We start from the raw sequence: 19,067 nt of genomic DNA on the forward strand, positions 1-19,067 counted from the left end.
GGCTGGAATGGTCAACAACGTGTTCTACACTAACCATGAAGATGGTATTGACACCTCACAGTCTAAATAACAAAAACGAAAAGCATCCAACGCGACATCATTTAACTCCTTTCTTTAGTGAAAACTACGATCTGCAAGACCAGAAAAGTCTCTACGTACCACCACTAAAGAACCCCACGCACACCACACCGCACCCTTCCCCCAAACAGAGTAATCATAATGTACTTGACATCAATAAGGAGAAAAAAAAAAAACACACGCACACACATACACATCCTTATGGGCCCCAAGTCTTTGTGACCAGGTTGACGCTGACTGAACCCCCAAAAAAAAAAAGATTTTGGCAGCTACAGTGAAAAACTAGTTGGATATCATCATAGTAATATCATCTTTTCCTTGCGTCATCCATGCCAAGCTGTAGTATAATATCTATGTACATATTTACATATACTAGAAGAGACTGCGGCCAATTGGAAATCCAGTGCACGTGATTCCAGAGTACCCATCTGAGCCAATATAGATCCAATGACATCCCAACTCTAAACCAAATTTGTGCCTGTTCATTCTTAGAGTTCGGGACACATTTGCACACCAGAATGCCTCATTCTTTTGCTCGAAGGTAGCCAACTTAGTAAACACTCAGCAGAATGCAACTTTATGCCTCAGCAGCAGCGGTTGCTTCCTCGTCTGTTGTGTCAGATGAGACGATCTCTTCCATCACATCTCCATCCGGGTTATCAACTTCTAGGTCTTTCTCAGTATCAACATGCATTATCTTCTCCTGGAGCTTGATTATCAATCCCTCTCGGATATCCTCATTCTCAGCCAAGTATCTTTTAATAGCATTCTTGCCATTGAAGCTTTTATCATTAAAGCTGTAAAATGCTCCTCCCTTCTTTGTGATGAGTTTGTGCTTGCAACCCAACTCGACAATCTCTGCATCACGGCATATTCCCTTGCCAAACTCAAGCTCAAACTGAACAGTCTTAAATGGTGGAGCATGTTTGTTCTTTACAATCTTGACAAGAACTTGACTTCCAATGACCTACAAAAGAAATTCATCTATCAACTTCATGAGTAACTGCAGCTAATAAGCTGAATTCTTTATCAATTATTCAATTAGGAGAGATGGCTGAGTGGATGTAAGCTGCATATTGCTAATCTGCTGTACGAGTTATCTGTACTGAAGGATTCAAATCCCTCTATTTCCGTTTACCTTAATGACTAGAGCTAATCTGTTGTACGAGTTTTTCATATCAAGGGTTCAACTCCCTCTGTGTTTTCCTTAATGACTTGAGATTGTTCTTTCAAATTCAAAAGAAAAATCTCAAGTCATTTTTATCATGGTTAAATGCATTCCTGGTCAGGAAGTTAAATGTAAATGTGTCGAATATATAATACCATAAGAAAATTAATAAATCAAGCAATAAAACCGAGAAATCCACTTTTTTCTTTTATTCTGTGTTCAGGTGTATGTCCTGGATCATTAGATTGGAATCCAAAGATGAAGAGCAAAACAAAAAATATCACTACAATGTAAACGAAGATTTTGAGAGTAAGTATTACAATCTCCAAGATCTAAATCGGTCATGCAAATGCATATCCCACTTTTGCACAGCAGGGTTATAAAAAGCCATGTAAAGCAATCAGGCGGATTCTATGTGCCAATTGCCATTTGACAAATAAGTCCGTGGATATTCAGGTTCCACAAGCAGTACTTTTTAATACTACATTTGAAGAAATTGTTCGAATCCCTTATGATTGGAAGCACTACCTTAGAAAAGAAGCAAGGTGTGTTTCACCATTTCCATGAAAATAAGAAAAAGGAGCCCAGGTCATTTAGCAGAAAAGGAAAGTGATGTAGCTTACCAGAAATGGTAAAGTACCCATATAGCAAGCACTTGGGAGAAGGGAATCAACAGCAGGATATATGCCTTTCTTTGGTTTGAGAAGAACTTCACTCAAGAATCACAGGTTTGAGGTACAATCAGTTCACCCAAATCCACCGATTTCATGCATGAGGACTTGACCATCAATCCTTTTTTCTTGTGATGAGCTTGACTGGCGCGCTCTAGGGCCGTCTCTTTTTCCAAGTTGAGTACTCAATGGAAGGGCATAGCGATTCCTCATCGCTATTTTACGAAAAGCAAGGAATTAGTCTAGTAGTTAAGAACTACACACTCCTCATGTATGGGACCACAGGAACCACCAAATAAATCATAACACCTCCCCGAGGGGAGGGTCAATGGCCAAATGCAACAAGTTAATAATCTGCAGGGGAATAGATCAATCATTCTTCCCTCGTGGCCAGGTGCACAAACAACTCCAATATTGAGCAATTACATTTGAAGACCATCATATGGTTTTGACGGAGCCAAAAAGAAAAGTGGCTCAACTTGACCTTCCAGATCTACATAGGTGGGATTGTTGTTAATTCAAGGAAAACGATGGTGCGAGGTGTGGTTGGTTGTGATATGTTGATTGCCCTGATTTACCCATATATTGAGTTTTTAAGAAAAGCGAAGAACTATCCACTCATGTGACCTATGCCAGCACTTCCATATATCTATCTCACCCCATGTCAAAACGAGGGGTGGAGTTGTTAAAGGAGAAAAAGCCTACATTACATGCATTTCAAGGAGGCTTTTCAAAAAGCATCAAAAAGAAAATATTGAAGACTAATAGCCCCAGTGCCTAGATCACAAGATGGTCAAACAGAGAAAATGTTATAAAAAAGGGAGAAGATTCCATGCCTAGACGAACACAACGGGCAAACATTTTGGGACCATAGAAATACATCAAGTAACACGGCTAATTTAGGAATAACAAAACATAAGATATGCATACAAAAATAATAAAAAAAAAAAAAATACATCAGCTATTTTTCAACATACTTCAGATTGAACCAAATACGTGCATCTGGGTATCAAACTAAATATGTGTAAGGCCCACTAAAAAGCAGTTTTCTGCACTCCCCATAGGTAGTTAAATGGGTATCATTTCAGTTTATCAGAAAAGTTACCCTTGACACCATGTTTCTATGCAATAAGGCAAAGTACTAACTTTTTTAATAGACAAATGCATGAAACATTTTGGGAAGTAATTACCTCTTCTCCCTTCTTGACAAGCCCTATTCTTTTAATATTTAGGCGGACTGATGCATAGAACTTCAATGCATTGCCTCCTGAAGTAACTTCAACTGGACCTCCAAATCCTCCAAAAGTGGTCAACTTTGATCTCACCTGGAGAAAAATTTTGGAATAATGAAATAGATCAAGATTCAAACCAGACCCAGCACTTGGAAGAGCCTTTGCATTCTTAATTAACCGAGTAAGACGAATTGACCTTCCTTAAATCCAGAATCCTATCATTGACTTACTCAACCATTATATTCCTGACTTGTTAGGACCCATCATCACAAGTTGTATAATGTGATATTTGGATCATCTTAAGGAAATTCCTCAGACAGGCACAAATTATCTCTCTAAAGTATAGTAAAAAAAAATGTAAATCAACTCTTTCGACACTAAAATAAACAGTTTAAATGCTTTGTATGGTTTTCATTTTTATTTTTTGCCCAGAAAAACATTTTTGTTTGTGTTAAGTATCATTTATGGAACCAATTTTTATTTAAAAAAAAAGGCTGATACTAGGTCGAGACCTGTTTTTGATTTTTTGCTGAAAACCATTTTCAGCTGTCTCTGCAGTAAATTAAAATACACATGGTGCTACTTTGTGAGGACAAAATGGTAAAATCATACTATTTTAAAACCCAGCATTCTCTCATCCCTCATCTTGGATGTTTATCAGCTCAGGTTCTGCCATGCTCATGTTTGGTCATGTTCACCCTTGGGTTGCTTACAAGTATATTATTCTGATCCAATGGTCAACCCAAAAAGAGCTAACCAAACCCAACTCGTAAGTATGGTTTCACTTTTCTTCTTCACAATGTAATCTTAGAGAATCAATTAAAAAGGGGCAAATCAGTCTTCTTCACCATCGACAGTTCAAGAATTGACTGAGAAAAAGAAAGAACCAGGTAAGTCTCCTTCACCATCATCAGCATGAGAACCAAGCCAAAAAAGAGAAAAATCAGGTAAAATATTACCAAAAGTAAGATCTTGCTGGTGAGTTTATGGGATAGACACGACACCAGATAGCAAGGAGATCAGACTAGCTCAGACATCCAAGGGTTTGTCTTCAGACTGAGGATTCATACCTAGATCAGAAACTGATGCAACCCCAAAACTGAGGGCCAATCTTCAGGATCAATTAAGTGAATTCAGTAGTTAGGGTTCTAAACCATGCGGTTATTATGTAGGGATGTTTTCGAATGACATAGGTTTTGGGAATAGGGTAGACAAGATTCGGTTAGGGCTCACAGGCTACGGTGTATTGAATTTCAAATCTGAACCTTGCTGTAAACCTGTAATCTTAAGAAAACATATCACTCTAGGTCTCCAACAGTAGGAATGGTAGATGACTTCATATGTGTCGTTGGGGAGGTTGCTACCACATGATTATAATAGTTATAGGTGGCTGTCCTTCACTAAACCCAAGAGACCCTAACCTACTTTCACTCCTAATTTGTAAACCCTTCATCTGAACCCTAATTCCTTTTAGAATCATCCTCTTAAACCCTCACTGACCTTTGATCTTAACCGTAACCCTAGCCATCCCGTAGAATCCCTAAATTTCAAAACCCTAAACTTGAAGATTCAATCTGAACTTAAAGTTACAGCAAGGTTCAAGATTGAACTTCAATCAACCATAATTCCCAGCCCTAGCTGAACCTAGTCTTAACCCTATTCCCAATCCTGAAACCACTCTATTCAGCCTAACCCTAGAATTTCTGCTGGATCAATTTAATAAGATCCTGAAGATAAACCCTAGACTTGGCATTTACATCAATTACAAAGCCCTAGATTTTGGGTTTACATCACCCCCCGCCCCAAACAACCCTCTATCCATTGTCCTCAATGCTTCCTATCGCCGCCAGCCAACCCTTTCTACTATTGCTACACATCCCACAACATCTAAAATCCCCACGATGCTCCAGCCCTTTATTGAGTTTCCGTCAAAGGAACTCAAAAATATAACTCCCGGTGGGTGCCATGATTCATTTATACTGTGATTGAGTTTCTTCTCTAATAAATCTTGCAACCAGCCCAAGCAGAAGGGTTAATTTCACCAAAAGCTGAACTCAAAAGCCCAACCAAGCGTAGCCAGCTAGAAGTCAAGAACAGAATAGGAAAAAGTTAAAAATAGAATATCCCTTTTGCCAGCTGATCTCTCCAATCTGGATTTCTGTATTCTATTCAAGCTTCAACCAGCACTGGAAGGAAAAAAAATACCTTTAATGGTTAAACCTCTTTGTGGGTAAATGATTAACCTTTTTTTCGTACTCTGATGAACTAATCATTTGTCAATTGCACCAGAGAAGATTTAATTAAGACAAAGAGGGTGAAGAGGAGATAGATAACAAGGTGGCTTAACTGGTGCTGGAGTTGAAGATGAAGCAATGAAGCAAAAGGATTACGGCAAGGTTGGGAGTTGGAAGAGAACAAACCTTGGTAGGTGGACAATTTAGTGTTAAATTTTTACCTTAGGAGAGTAGTATCCTTGTCAGCAATCCAAGGGTAACATTAACCAAACTTGAGCATGTCAGAACCTGAGCTGACAAAAATCCCCCACTTCTCACTCTTTACAATTTATACCCCCTGTTATTCCAAGCCTACCTGCTTCTCCACTGTTTATGTTGACATGATTAACCTAATCAGGCTCCTCCAACATCTCAGTTATTGCTTCCCCAACAATCTTCTCAATCTGGTTTGAAGATCCTTCATCTTGTAGCTTATAGAACTCATACTGGCCATCAACTTTCTCCCCACTGCAGCTCCTCCGATCTTTAGGCATTCCATTAACGTGCTTTCTCCATCAAATCCTCCCTCATCTATAAAAACCCTTCTCAACCAGATAACCTGCTGACTTCTAAAACTCAAATTCTCACTTGGGAAACCTCAAATGTTTGAGGTTCAATTGATTGAGAACCCAAATTTTAACAACTCAAGAGACGTGATTCTTGGTCAATGCCCAAAGCACCTAGAATTAATCCATACCCATTACTTCAACATCAAGAAAACCAAAACTTATAAATTTTTACAGAACTAATGTAGAAAAGGTTTTTTTTCTTCGAGCTTTTGTGAGATTTTTTTCTTGTTCCTTCCTTTGAAATATTATGTGCAATTAATGAGCCTACTCCTGAATCTAATGAGTTAAAGTAAAGGGTGTTATGGAGGTTGGTAGTTCAAAAATGGACTTGATGCGATTGTAAAAGAAAAAAATGATCAAAATAGATATCATTTTTTTTATTCCACACTTTTTAGCTATTGGGAGAACCCAAGTACTCTCTTTTCGGTTCCATGAAATAACTCTCGAGATCTTTCTCCCTTTTGAAAGATACAGAAGCAAAACAATCAACCTAGTGATATTGGAAGACCCAAAAGATTCTTCCAATTCCCTCCATGAGCAAAGGCTCCTGTCATGATGAATCCTGTGATGTATTGATGATGAGTATATAACGCAGCTTGAGTAGTAAAGTCTTGTGCTATGATTGCATAAACAGGTAAAGAGTCCATGGGTTGAGCCACCAATTCAATTGACTTTGTTGAATTTTTGTTCCTATTAAAATGAATCTAGATTGATGAGTTGTTCAATGATGCTCAAACATGTACAGTGTATAAGAAACGGTCAGTAGGTGAAAGGGAGGTGAAATAGGGTCTTGCTTCTTTCTTGTTGTCAGCCACCACAGACACCTTGAGTCCTCGAGGGACCGAAATGTGACTAAGCCACAAAAAATGCAGGTATTGTTGGGATTTGGGAAATATGGCACCTGGTGTGGTGCTAGTCTGCATAAGCAGATAAAGAAGATGGAGGAAAGTATACAGTGAAAAGAAAGGCCGTGGGAATTTGGGGCTGCAAAGATTCTGGGAGGTAAGGCTGGCAGTGCTTATACATTGAATGCTGGCAGTGCCTTGACAGTCTGGAGCACCATCAGGTGACCAAGGGAGGAAACCAAGTTAAAATCCAGGACGTGTTCTTCTCTTCACATTTATCTTTAGTTCCAAGTCTAGTCATATTCCATATATTTGAGCTGTTTTTAACTACTGAAGATTAACTTGGTGGTCACAGCACCAGGATCACCAGAGTGACAGAGTCAACTGTCTAGAATGAATGTTTTGGACCATGGAATTTTGTTTTGTTTTGGTATTTTAAAGTTTCTGTTGCATAACTGAGATGTTGGAGGATAATTCCACTTTTTCTCAGTGATACTTACATCCCCAAACAGATATATTTCCATACATTACCTGGATTTTAAGGTTAGTGATGTGAACCAGGATCTAGGTTGATTGATGAAGAAAAGCCCTAGATCTAGGTCCACCCACAGGATCCTCTTCAAGAGAATCAGCATTCAGCAGTCAGTTAGGGTTTCGACCTTAGAGCACCCTACGGTTGAAGAAAATAGGGTGTCTAAGGGGTGATTGGGTTTAAAAAAGGGTAGGGTTAAGTTTGGCTAGATCTTGGAGGTTAGGGGTTTGAATTCCAATGTTGTTTCATTGCTGTAGTTTTACTTTCAGACTGGAACTCAAAGGCTAGGGTTTTGGTATTAGGATTTGGATTGGGCTAGGGTTAGGATCAGTGTTCAATAAGCAATAGGGAGGCTAATCCTAAAAGGGTTTGGGTTTTGGATGAGGGGTTAAAGAGATTTATGGTTTTGAAGTTTTTAGGGTTTTAGGGATACTAAGAAAGAGGATGAATTGCAGGAAATTCTAGGGTCCAGAGGGAGGGGAGGGGTTCAAACCTAAGATCAAGGGTAGGGCATGAGGAGGGATTCTATATAGGGATAGGTCTCAGCTGGGGGAGGCCTAGGGTTTAGGTCAGGTTTTCTGGTTTTTTAAATTCTGGAATTTCCAGAAGTACCGCAAGCTTTGAAAAAGGAAGAAGAGAAGAAAGGGGAAGAAAAGTGGGTGGGGAAGAGTAATCTAGGGTGGAGAAGGTGGGCGTTAAGGTTTAAGGCTAGGGGAGGCTCTAGGGTGATGCTGCAGGGTTTGCAAAGGGGATTGGGGAGCTTGCAATGGACGAAGGGGCTGTGATGGTGGAATTAGGGAAGGGGTAGCGCCTGCGAACAGAAGCAAAATGAAGGGGACGGGTAGGCTAGGGGTTGGGGGATCTTGTACTTACTTGGAGGTTGTAAGGATGCAAGGTCTTCTTCATATTCTGCAAAAATTCTCTCTAAAGTTGCTGCAGGCTCCCTTCAATGGGAGCCACGACTCCCGGCTTTGCTCCTTCAGTTGTCAGCTGTATTTTCATCAATCATAGCCGAATATTACATTATAGTGAGGCTTACAGCCTTTAGAAGAAACTCACACTAGGACTCTAATTTAGAACACAAATCAAACTAAAACTCCTACTTGAACTAAGGAGTCACGCAAGGATTCTTTCACATCTCACTCTAGCAGAATCCAAAGTGAAATCTAAGAGTAGATATGAACTCCTTCCAAGAAGTAGAACAAAACTAGAGGACTCCCTTACTACTTAGGGATCCTAACACAACAAGGACTCATCAGCAACTTAACAAATAATGATTCAAACTAAAATACAAAAATAGATCTAGGGCCCCATAAACATACTAGACTCAACTAAACCAGGACTCAACCGAAATTTATAAAAAATACCAAAATACTCCTGTTGGTACTAGAGGGCTTTAGGGTATGGTATGGGTAAGCTAACCTAGGTCCTATTTCTACCCTGAATCTGGTTCACATCAGTAAATGAAAGGTGTAGATGACGACTTGGGATCGCTTTAGTCCCCTTTTGCTCATCATCTATGTTAGGTGTCTTGTTACCCAACAAAATAAGCATGCTTTTTGTTTTAGGTAGGCTTATTGATGTGATCCAATCTCATCAAACCAGCATGTAGGAACAGCTATAGATAGAGAGCTCAAAGTAATGTTGAACTTGAATTTAGTTGATTGGGTATGGGAGTAGAGTGGATAAGCTGTGGTGATGCAAAAAGTTTATGAAAGACCATTCATGGTAGGAGAAGATCTATGTACTTTTTTTCTTTTCAAAACAAGTTTTAAAACCTATAAAAAATTATTTTGCAGAAAAATATGCCAAATGTATTTTTTAATACAAAATCAATTCTACTAATTACCAAATGATTTTTCCACTTTGACTCACAATGATTTTTAGTACTGATTTTTGAAAAATGGGCAAAAATAATAAATGAAAACCATACCAAAGAGAGCCTTAATAAATTCAAAAGCCATAATTTTCCTATAATTTTGCCACTTTCTAACAATGACAAAAGGCTATAGACTGATGGTAATGTCACATATGACACTTCAAAAGGCATTATACAGCAGCTCACTCTACTCCAAGTTTCAGATGTCAAAGATTATCAGGTCATGTAACGTTGGTTTTTTTTCTTCTTTTCCCCCTTATCATAATCCCATTCCCAATCTTTCTAGGATTCTTCCATTCACCATCATCCACAAAAATGGGATAGGAGAAAAGGACAGTGTGTCTGTGTAGTGGAGCGGAGGTCTGCTTACTTGATTTACGAAGATCAAAATAGTCTGCGAGAGGGATAAAGAATGGCTCAATTTTCGAAGTGCCTGACTCATGAGTCTTGCTTGCATTGCCATGTGTGAATCCCCCATTTCACCGTCAAGCTCACCTTTCGGTACCAGAGCAGCTACCTGCATGTTGACAATTATAAACAGATCAAAGAACAGAAGGGAAAAAAAGAAGAAGCAGCAGCAGCACCGTCAAAGATCATTGATGTGAACACTATATTGCCTCTTGGCCGAAACCCTAAGTGGGGCCCACAAGATGCCCCTAAGAAACCTCCATAGCCTAGTTGAATCCTCTAGTAGGGGTATTTTGGGCATTACTAGTGCTATTTAGTTGTTGGAATTTAATTCCAGTTTATTTCTATAGTCCAATTTGGTTAATGATTCTTAACTTGAGCTAGTGGTTGAGTTAGTAGTTAGTAGTTGAATGTCATAAGAGTTCTTCTTTAAGTGAACTTTCTAAGATTAGAGTTTTAAGTTATTTAAACTTCTATTTCAGCATGTCTCTATTAGGGGGGACCCTTAGATCTATGATTGTGGTGGTGGGATCCTAATCTATAAAGGAATCCCACCTAGTGTGAGTTCTTTTCAGTAAGCTATAAATAAGAGCCTACTCTTTCTTTGTAAGTTAAGTCTGATTGAATAAAATTAAAGTATTTACGAGAAACTGGGTCATGGTTCTCTTTGGGAGTGCCATGGTGGTTTTACAGCTCTTCAACTCTCAAGTACAGCTTCCTTCATCAACAATCAGCAACCATTCTCAAACTCCAGCAGCTCCCAAGAAAGTACACACATGCCCCACCCCTTCCCCTGCATCCTACCTCCATCACCGCCCTTCCCCTTCACTCCCACCAATCGTAAGGCCTAGGAATCCCCTCCCCCACCATCATGGCCCCCTTCCTCCCCTCCCCTGTAATTACAGCAGCACCCTAACCCTCCTGCCTGCCCCAGACCCCTCACAAGTCACCCCCTGGCCCTCCCCTCTTCTGTGCAAGAATTCCCACCCCCTTTCCCCTGCTGCTGCAGCTAGGCAGCAAGCATCCCAGGACCCCACGACCATCCCCTAAAGACCCTCTAGCCCTCTCCCCACCCCTCTAAGTCCTACAGCACCCCTCCCCCTTCTGCTTCTTCCTTCAGCCCCCTTTCTCTGCCTCTTATTTCTTGTAGCAGAAAAGAAAGAAACACAAAAGAAAGAAAGAAAAGAAAGAAAAGAGAGAAGAGAAAGAAGATTCAAGATTGCCCAAGAATCATTCCTAAACCCCTCCAAATCCCAACTGCAGGCTTCCTTTAGCCTTCTCATTTTCCTTAGTATTATCTTGATACCCTACTACCTAGTAAAGGATCCCACCTTAGGATTTGATAAAACCCAAAATTTTCCCCTTTCCAAATTATCCCATCCTATTTAGATTCCCATCTCTTTCTCCATTAGTTTGTTGCATCCCATACAGATTTATTAACACCCAAGCAACCCCAGGTTCCCTTAAAATTATTAGATAATTGCTGGAAGATTCTGGGCGAATCCTTAATCCTAGGGAAATTATCCTAGAAACCCTAACCCTAGAAATGGGTTCACATCAATCATCCACCAAAACTACCAAGTACCATGTCTTATTACAACTAAATGGGTTCAGCTACATGGATTCAAGCAAAGCCAAAGAAAATATATATACGCTGTAATATGGGTTCAAGGGTAGTTTTATCTTAAGGGAATTGGTGTCCTTGTACCTACCCAGGAATGTTACCTAGCTCATTCTAAAGAAGGTGGCAATGCAACAATATTAGCCATGATTTTCAAAATTATCACATGGTATCAGAGTGGAGATCCATTTCAGGATCCAAACCTTAATCATTCTCTTCTTGAAACCCTAGGCCCCCACTCTCTACTTCTCCTTTTCTCTGTCATGGTTTTCACTCTAGAGTTTAGCCATTGCCTCTGCCCCCTACACCTTCCACAGCTTTCACCTCCCACCATCTCTAGTGGCTATACTGCTCTTGCCTTCTTGATGCAGATTCATAACCAAAATATGCTTATTTTTTTCGGAACTGGTCAAGGCTTAGGTTCTATACATGGTGGGCCTTTGATCCCACGGTTTTCTATATAATAGGCCACTCTTATGGACCTAAAATATGGGTAATTGGGTTACATATGGGATTGGATGGTTTAGTTCCATATTTGAGTACTATTTTGTTGTTTTTTGTTCTTAAATTGGACCAGGTCAATCAGTGCTTTAACTATTTAAATTGCTTCTCCATACAGGGGCATCCAAAGCCCTCCAATGAACATGGCTGTGCCACCTCAATCAACTTTCTCATAACTTATCATTTATCGAAGCTACTCCCAGACCAGCTCTAATATGATTGTTCATTATTTTATCCTTCCTAGTTTTGCCATTCATCCATCTCAGCATCTTTATTTCTGCTACACTAAGTTTATCTATATGATGCTTCTTCATAGCCCAACACTTTGCATTGTACACCATAGATGGTTGTAAAACGGTCCTATAGACTTTTCCTTTGAACTTTAAAGGAATACATTAATCACACGACACACCGGACGCACTTCTCCACTTCATCCACCATATTTTAATTATTTGGGAAACATCATCCTCTATATCACATTTTTTATTTATGATTGAAAACAAGGTACCTAAAATAATTGCTTTGTGGAATCTCCAAGTTTCACCACCTTGTCATCTGTCTGATTGCGACCAAAGTTACACATTACACATTCGTCTCTGTTTTACTTAGTTTAAAGCCTTTTGATTCCAAAGTTGTTCTCCATGATTCTGACTTGGTATTAATCCCTTTTATGTCTCATCTATCAAAACAATATCATCAACAAAAAACATACACCAAAGAATCTCATCTTGAATGTCTTTGGTTAAATCATCTATTATAAGTGTAAATAAATATGGGCTTAAAGCTGATCCTTCATGCAGCCCAATTGTAATCTAGAATCACCACTTTGTCCCCCCACCGATCTCACACTTGTCACTGACTCACTGAACCATCGTACACATCTTTAACTATATCCACATATTTATTTGCAACATTTTTTTTCTTCAATGCTTGCCAAATTAACACTCTAGGGATTCTAAATTACACCCTTGTACATATTTCTAACTATGTTTGCATACCTTCTTGACACCCATCTCTTCTTCAGCACATGCCATATCAACTCTCCAGGAAGTCCATCATATGCTTTTTCTAGTTAAACAAAGATCATATAAAGATCCTTGCATGCAGAACTCCAAATTTTTCCATGAGCCTCATAAATAAGTAAAAAGTTTTTGTAGTTGGATCTTCCTGACATAAGTTCAAATTGGAGATCCATGACAATAGTCTCTTACTAGGTGCTCTTCAATAACCTATCCCATAATTATATTGTACGACTCATAAGTTTAATGCCTCTAATAAGGAGATCACCCAAACCATCCAATTTCTCTATCTAGGGAAATTGGTGTGCCCCATACGCTAGAACCTAAATCCTATATAATTGTTAGATGTGGCACAAGCAAGATTTCAAGATATGCATTCCATAAAACCATCAACTTCCTCTCATGATATTCAAGGCCTAACTTGAAAATTAGTTATGATTAAACCAAAATTGCAGGAAAATAAGCAATAGCCTGGGAAGACAATAAGAACCAAGCATTATATTTTACACGCACAGTACATATTACACAGAGAGCGGTGGAAACCTTCTACCTGAACTACTTACACTGTCCACAACAACAACATCAACAGATCCACTGCGGATTAGGGTGTCCACAAGACTTAGTGCTTGTTCACCACAATCTGGTTGCGACAGAAGCAAATTTTCAGTCTTAACGCCAATAGCCTCAGCCAGTTTTGGGTCAAGAGCATGCTCAGCATCAACAAATACACAGTAGCCTACAGGAATGGAATTCATAGACGTTAAATGGAGCATCAGGTACTGGAAAGCCTGAATGCTTGCAAATAAAAACTATAATTGGTAATCAGCTCCTTGAAGTCATCAGAGAAGGAGAAGATATTCTGTCCATTTAGGAGAAAAAGCAAATGCACAAGCTTGTCTCGATACAAACTTATTTAAGTATTTCTAAATAAAAATTGCGAACACCTCTATGTGAAGATGTTTCATGTTTGAGATACAAACTTATGTAATAAGTTTTAAATGAATTGTGAACACCTCTATGTGAAGATGCTTCGCGTTTGGGACTGCCATAGACAAGTTCTGTTGTGTGTGTATTGGGTTCTTATACCCAGTTCGAAGGTTGACCACTCCAACAAATTTTGCTGGTGACCTGAATGTACCATTTTATGATATTTGAGGTGGAAGCAGAGGGCTTGGGCCATACAATCCAACCTGATAGATCGACCCACTTACCCATTCAGAATATTATTTATGTGCCTTACTGTTTTCTTGTAAAACAGTAAGATATTGGGGTCCTACGGTTTTGGGTAATACTTTGTGACATTTTTTTCATGCGTTCTTGAGAAAACTCCATTGTAATCTTCTTCAGCGACACAGGGAAATTTTCTTCAGCTTTGAGCATTTGACCATGGACGTAGCACATCATGTTGGTGTGTGAATCACATTTGTTGTCTTTGGTCTGTTTTTCTGTTCTATTTGTTATTTCTTTAGTGTTAATATTTCTTTGTTTCTTGGGTCCTGTGATCAATATGTAAGACTAGAGTGATTAATAGACGGGACCATCCACTTAAGGGGTTCTAAAATCAATTAACCAGTCAAGGAAAAAAGACGTGATAGACTGGCAAACAATAAATCTTAGGATGGTGCTATCTGTATGACTTGTCAGTCCCTCCAATAGATGGCAGGTAAATGAAGTTGACCAGATCAATCCTAGTTACCATATACATGGAACGGATGCTAGCCTTGTGCAATTTGCATTCTTCCTTCCAATGTCTATACTGATTTTCACAAGAATGTAATATTAAGCAACCTCAAAGATATTGCTAGGAGATCCAGCATGAACAAATTAAGTACTTTGTCCTAGGTTGTATCATTAATCAACTCAGGCAAAACCTGTAACATTTACTTAAGCTCTTTTCCCACCCAAAAAAATCAACTACTTTAAATCACTATAATCCAGAACATTTGTTAACAGCCTAGCAGTCACCTCCATGTTTCTGTGCTTCAGCAATTGCATGAAGAGCAAGAGTTGTTTTCCCAGAAGCCTCTGGGCCGTATATCTCCACAACACGTCCCTGAAAAATGACAAAGTAACATGCTACTAAAAAACCAATATAATAATAAAACCATGGAATTGTGAGAGGTAAAACTATCACATTGTATATTATTACCCTAAGTATTCCATATAAGAAATAAACAACAGCTGGTTTGTTACTAGCCAGAGTAAATGATAAGTGCTAATATGAGAGGCAAAACTAGGAAATGGTACTTGCTTATGATCAACAACAAACGCTTGGTCATAATAAAACTACAAAACATGAGAAAGGTTCTCTTTTAAAATACTGAAAGGATTATACTCATTCAAAATGGAGACCATCGAACCCAATGACGAATAGAGATAATGAAAAAATGTTATGATGGCTGAAAAACTCGATATTGGGTAGCAATACAGTGCAATCTTGGTGGCACAGACAGAGTTACCTTCGGGAGTCCGCCAATCCCTAATGCCATATCCAAAGAAAAAGATCCTGTAGAAACCACAGGAACATGCCTAGGAGAAACAGAGCGACCAAGCCACATGATTGCACCCTTTCCAAAGGCATTTGTTATCTGATCCAGGGCTTGATTTAACGCCAGATCTTTCTTAGACATGTTCTCTTCACCTGACTCACTTCCATCAGACTTTGACTTCCTTCCAACTGTAAATGGAGAAAAATGCAACCTGCAATCAGCTCACAACCCACAAGAAATTGTACTTCAGAAGTCAACCAGGCATACACACATTCGGTATCATGTCAACTCAAGGACTTGCCGACAGTGGGCAGCGGTTTATTAACCAAGTTTACCACTGGTACTGTTCACCAACTGACCAAGACCTCCCAACTTGGTTTTCTGGGGTGGTGACTTGGATCTCAATTTCCAGTTCTTGAACCATGCTAGCACCTAGTTATTAGTCAACTAGGCAAAAGGCAGACACTATTTAGCACTTGCTTTATCACAGGACAGAGCAATTTTAAATCTATTCCTGCCCATTATGTTCTTAAAATATTTATATGATGTGCAAATGCAGTATAAGCATGCAAAGGTGCCCACCCACCTGTCATTAACCAGTCAAGAGGTTGAGATTAGAGAAATAGGAGGACCCAGTTCATGCAACAAGAAGGAAATTGTTTAGTACATAATTTACATTTCTTTTAATAAATTGCCACCATGTACAACAAATATATACTTAATAAAATTTGCTGCTCCACAGGTCCAGAGCTTAACAATGTTCTGGATAAAACAAGGTTGAAAAGGCTAACTGTTTTGTTGATTTCAGCAACTTGAGATGCAGACAGAAAAATTGAATAATAGAAGGCAAAAAAGAAATAGAGACTGTTGTTACGATTGCAATGGTATCCCTGAGCAAGATAAGGGAATAGAAATGTGAAAGGTAATTTTAGAAGAGAAGTGGGAAGAGGAAAGGGATAGGAGAGAAAAGTAATCACAACTCTCAGTTTTCAATAAAAAGCAATCTTCGTCATTAACTATCAAATAGGGACTAAGGGGAACTGGATACGCATATTTAAAGAACTAAAAATATTATAATAATAATAAGAGGATCAACCTAATATTAACTTTCCTAAACTAAAAACTGAATTAGAAAAGACTTTTAGAACTCCTATCTTTTACTACATTCCCCAAACTGAAAGTAAATCTAATAGGACTCTCCCACTTAAGACAAATATGTCAGTCACGGAGTAAGCCCAGAATATCCTTATAACATTGCTACTGAATAAATCCTAAAGTAATCTCTAATGGCCTCCTAAAACTACTAACTTTAAAAAGTGTAAATTCTACAATCCCCTTTAGACACCCACTTTTGGTTTGTATACCTGTTACAGTTAAAACCTAAGGAAATATAATCCTAAACCCAAGAATATCAAAATAGGACAAAACTTGGACCAAGACTGCATTAGTTTTTGCCAATCCATTTGTTCAACAATCATCCTAGCAAGACAGGTCAAATAGTAACTAGCCACTTGCCTCGAGGTCCCCCATTTTGCATCTGTAGACTGCAAATAGTCTTGTTCAACAGATTGCAATCAATTAGATTCCGTAACACAAAAGATCCAATGCTTTTTATCCAAACATATCTAACAAAACTAGGATAGAAAATATACAAGTATGAGCTTCTTCACCATGATTCTTTGTAAAAATAGAAAACATCCAAGCATTGTATTCTCAAAATTACTGCTCAATCAAGAACCAATATAAGGGAACTGTTGTGTGGAACTTTCATCAGACTAGTGAAGGAAAATTCTGCAGGGACAGCTGATCGACAGAATACTCAAGACAGTTCGCGAATTGTTTCCTCAAGTTTTCTTGCTGAGATCCTGCCTCAAGTTAGGTCTTGTGACTCAACCTTACGTAAAAAACTTTTGCTACCTTTTGTGGATTCTCTAAAGTTGAGAAACAGCGGCTGAATCTTCCTTGCCTCCCAGTACAGCATATCTTAGGAGGTTATTTATTTACCATTTCTGCCAATCAACATTATAATTGAAGTAGGGATCCTTCTATCTTAAGAGGGTGTGGCCTTGGTGCAATGGTCAATTGCTCCATTGTGACAAAGTGGTTGCAAGTTTGAGTTTAGGAAAGACCCTCTCTAAGAAAGTAGGGGTAAGCCTGCGTACGTTATGATTGTCTCCAGACCCTGCAGCTGTCAGAACCTCACGCAAAGGCTATGCCCTTTTTTATTTTATTTTCTAGGTGAACTATCTCAGTTGTGACTAGTATCTAAAACTCAACATCCAAACTCAATAAACCAAGAATATCTACGATGATAAATGGATTGATTCCTTCAAAAAAACAAAAGTTATCAAACTAATGTTTTGGTTGAATATCCATTACAAAATGAATACTAGAATTAAAAGATATCCAATAGTATATATGAGGTTTACCCTTTTGCATGGTGAAAATAAGAGAAAAGTGAGAGGTCCAGGGCATAGGGGGAGGGAGAGCCAGACAAGAACTTTCAAACCTTTAGAAGATAAGTGACAAATTTGGGAAAAGAGCCCACAAATCCCTTGTCTGTAACCCTGCAAAGCAATTACGGGTTAGAGGAAAAGGAAGACCATCTATCATGCATGATATTCTTCACTAGCGACCAAATTCTAAGATTTCAACAATAACCTACCCCTAAATAATAACACTCATCAGGAAAACATGTGAGAAAATGTAGTAGGGAACAAGATAAAATACTTTTTTCTTTGGATAATTGAACAAAGTTAAAATATACAATTTAGAAAAAGCATAAAAACGAAATTAAAGAAAACTCAGAGGGATGCACATATTTTGAACAATGGACGTGTCAAATCCAGAGAAGTATTTGCATGATGATGTATGTGCTAATGTAAAAATGCGTATAAACTCTTACAGGATAAACCCATCCTAAACACAATATAGTGATTCATCCATTAATCTTTTTTTGTAATTAAATCCAGCAAACTACATTCAACACAAATGAGTTATTTGCATGATGATGTATGTGCTAATGTAAAAATGGGTATACACAATATAGTGATTCATCCATTAATCTTTTTTTGTAATTAAATCCAGCAAACTACATTCAACACAAATGAGTGTATTTCAGAATATAATGGCATTTATAGTATGATAAAGATCTCTGCAGAGACAAATCTCGGAAACTAGATAGTCATAAGCTATTTCTACATAGTAAATCTTCCCAACAGCCCCCACTTCTCCACAAATAAAGCACCCAACCCACACCCCCCCCCCCCCAAAAAAAAAAAAAAAAAAAAAAAAGAAAGAAAGAAAGAAAGAAAGGGAAGAAAACAAAATTAACATTTATGTGGTCTCGTTCATGAGTAACAAGGGAAGGAGACGTTCATATGAATGAAAGAATGAATGATAAGATAAAAAGGAGCTTCCAACATGAGGAAGGGGGTATATACAAATTAAAGTAGAAGCTGCGAGGGTTGGGGAAAACAAGAACCTGTGCTGCAAAGAGAGAACGCTTTAGAGATGAACCATTTTGAAGAAGCCTCGCCATTGGCTGCTGGAGACTATTCGGAAAGCCCCGAACAAAAGCCCCAACGAAATAAAAAATGAAAAAAGTAAAAATATGCGGATTCTAATAAATCTCCAACATTAAGTTTTAAACTTTCAGTGTAGCAGAACATGAACATTAGTGTTCTGGAATCCGGAGTAGCAAGTGGTATCGCTTAATAGTTCAGCGCATTAACGGCGCTGAACCGAATCAGGGTCCTAATGTTAGTTCTAGTTCACTTTTT

At 38.6% G+C, this 19,067-nt stretch overlaps 1 protein-coding gene across 2 annotated transcripts; it reads right to left on the bottom strand.

The window, feature by feature from the left end:
• Positions 1–214: 214 nt before the first annotated feature.
• LOC149006185 (DNA repair protein recA homolog 3, mitochondrial-like) lies at positions 215–19,067 on the bottom strand. Of its 2 annotated transcripts, XM_089164885.1 has the most exons (8): positions 18,770–19,067; positions 17,795–17,852; positions 15,256–15,473; positions 14,762–14,849; positions 13,360–13,532; positions 9,618–9,764; positions 3,108–3,242; positions 217–1,045 (listed from the first exon to the last, which is right to left on the bottom strand). In XM_089164885.1, the coding sequence occupies exons 1-8, from the start codon at positions 18,824–18,826 to the stop codon at positions 656–658; spliced, it is 1,266 nt and encodes a 421-aa protein (XP_089021011.1). In that variant the 5' UTR covers positions 18,827–19,067; the 3' UTR covers positions 217–655. The 2 variants fall into 2 exon arrangements, with proteins under 2 accessions (XP_089021012.1, XP_089021011.1); XM_089164886.1 differs by lacking the exon at positions 3,108–3,242 and having other exon boundaries at positions 215–1,045.

The sequence above is a fragment of the Hakea prostrata genome, chromosome 8, assembly GCF_041222555.1.
Source record: "Hakea prostrata isolate BN-2017 chromosome 8, UWA_Hpros_2, whole genome shotgun sequence".
In the NCBI taxonomy this organism is placed as follows: Eukaryota; Viridiplantae; Streptophyta; class Magnoliopsida; order Proteales; family Proteaceae; genus Hakea; species Hakea prostrata.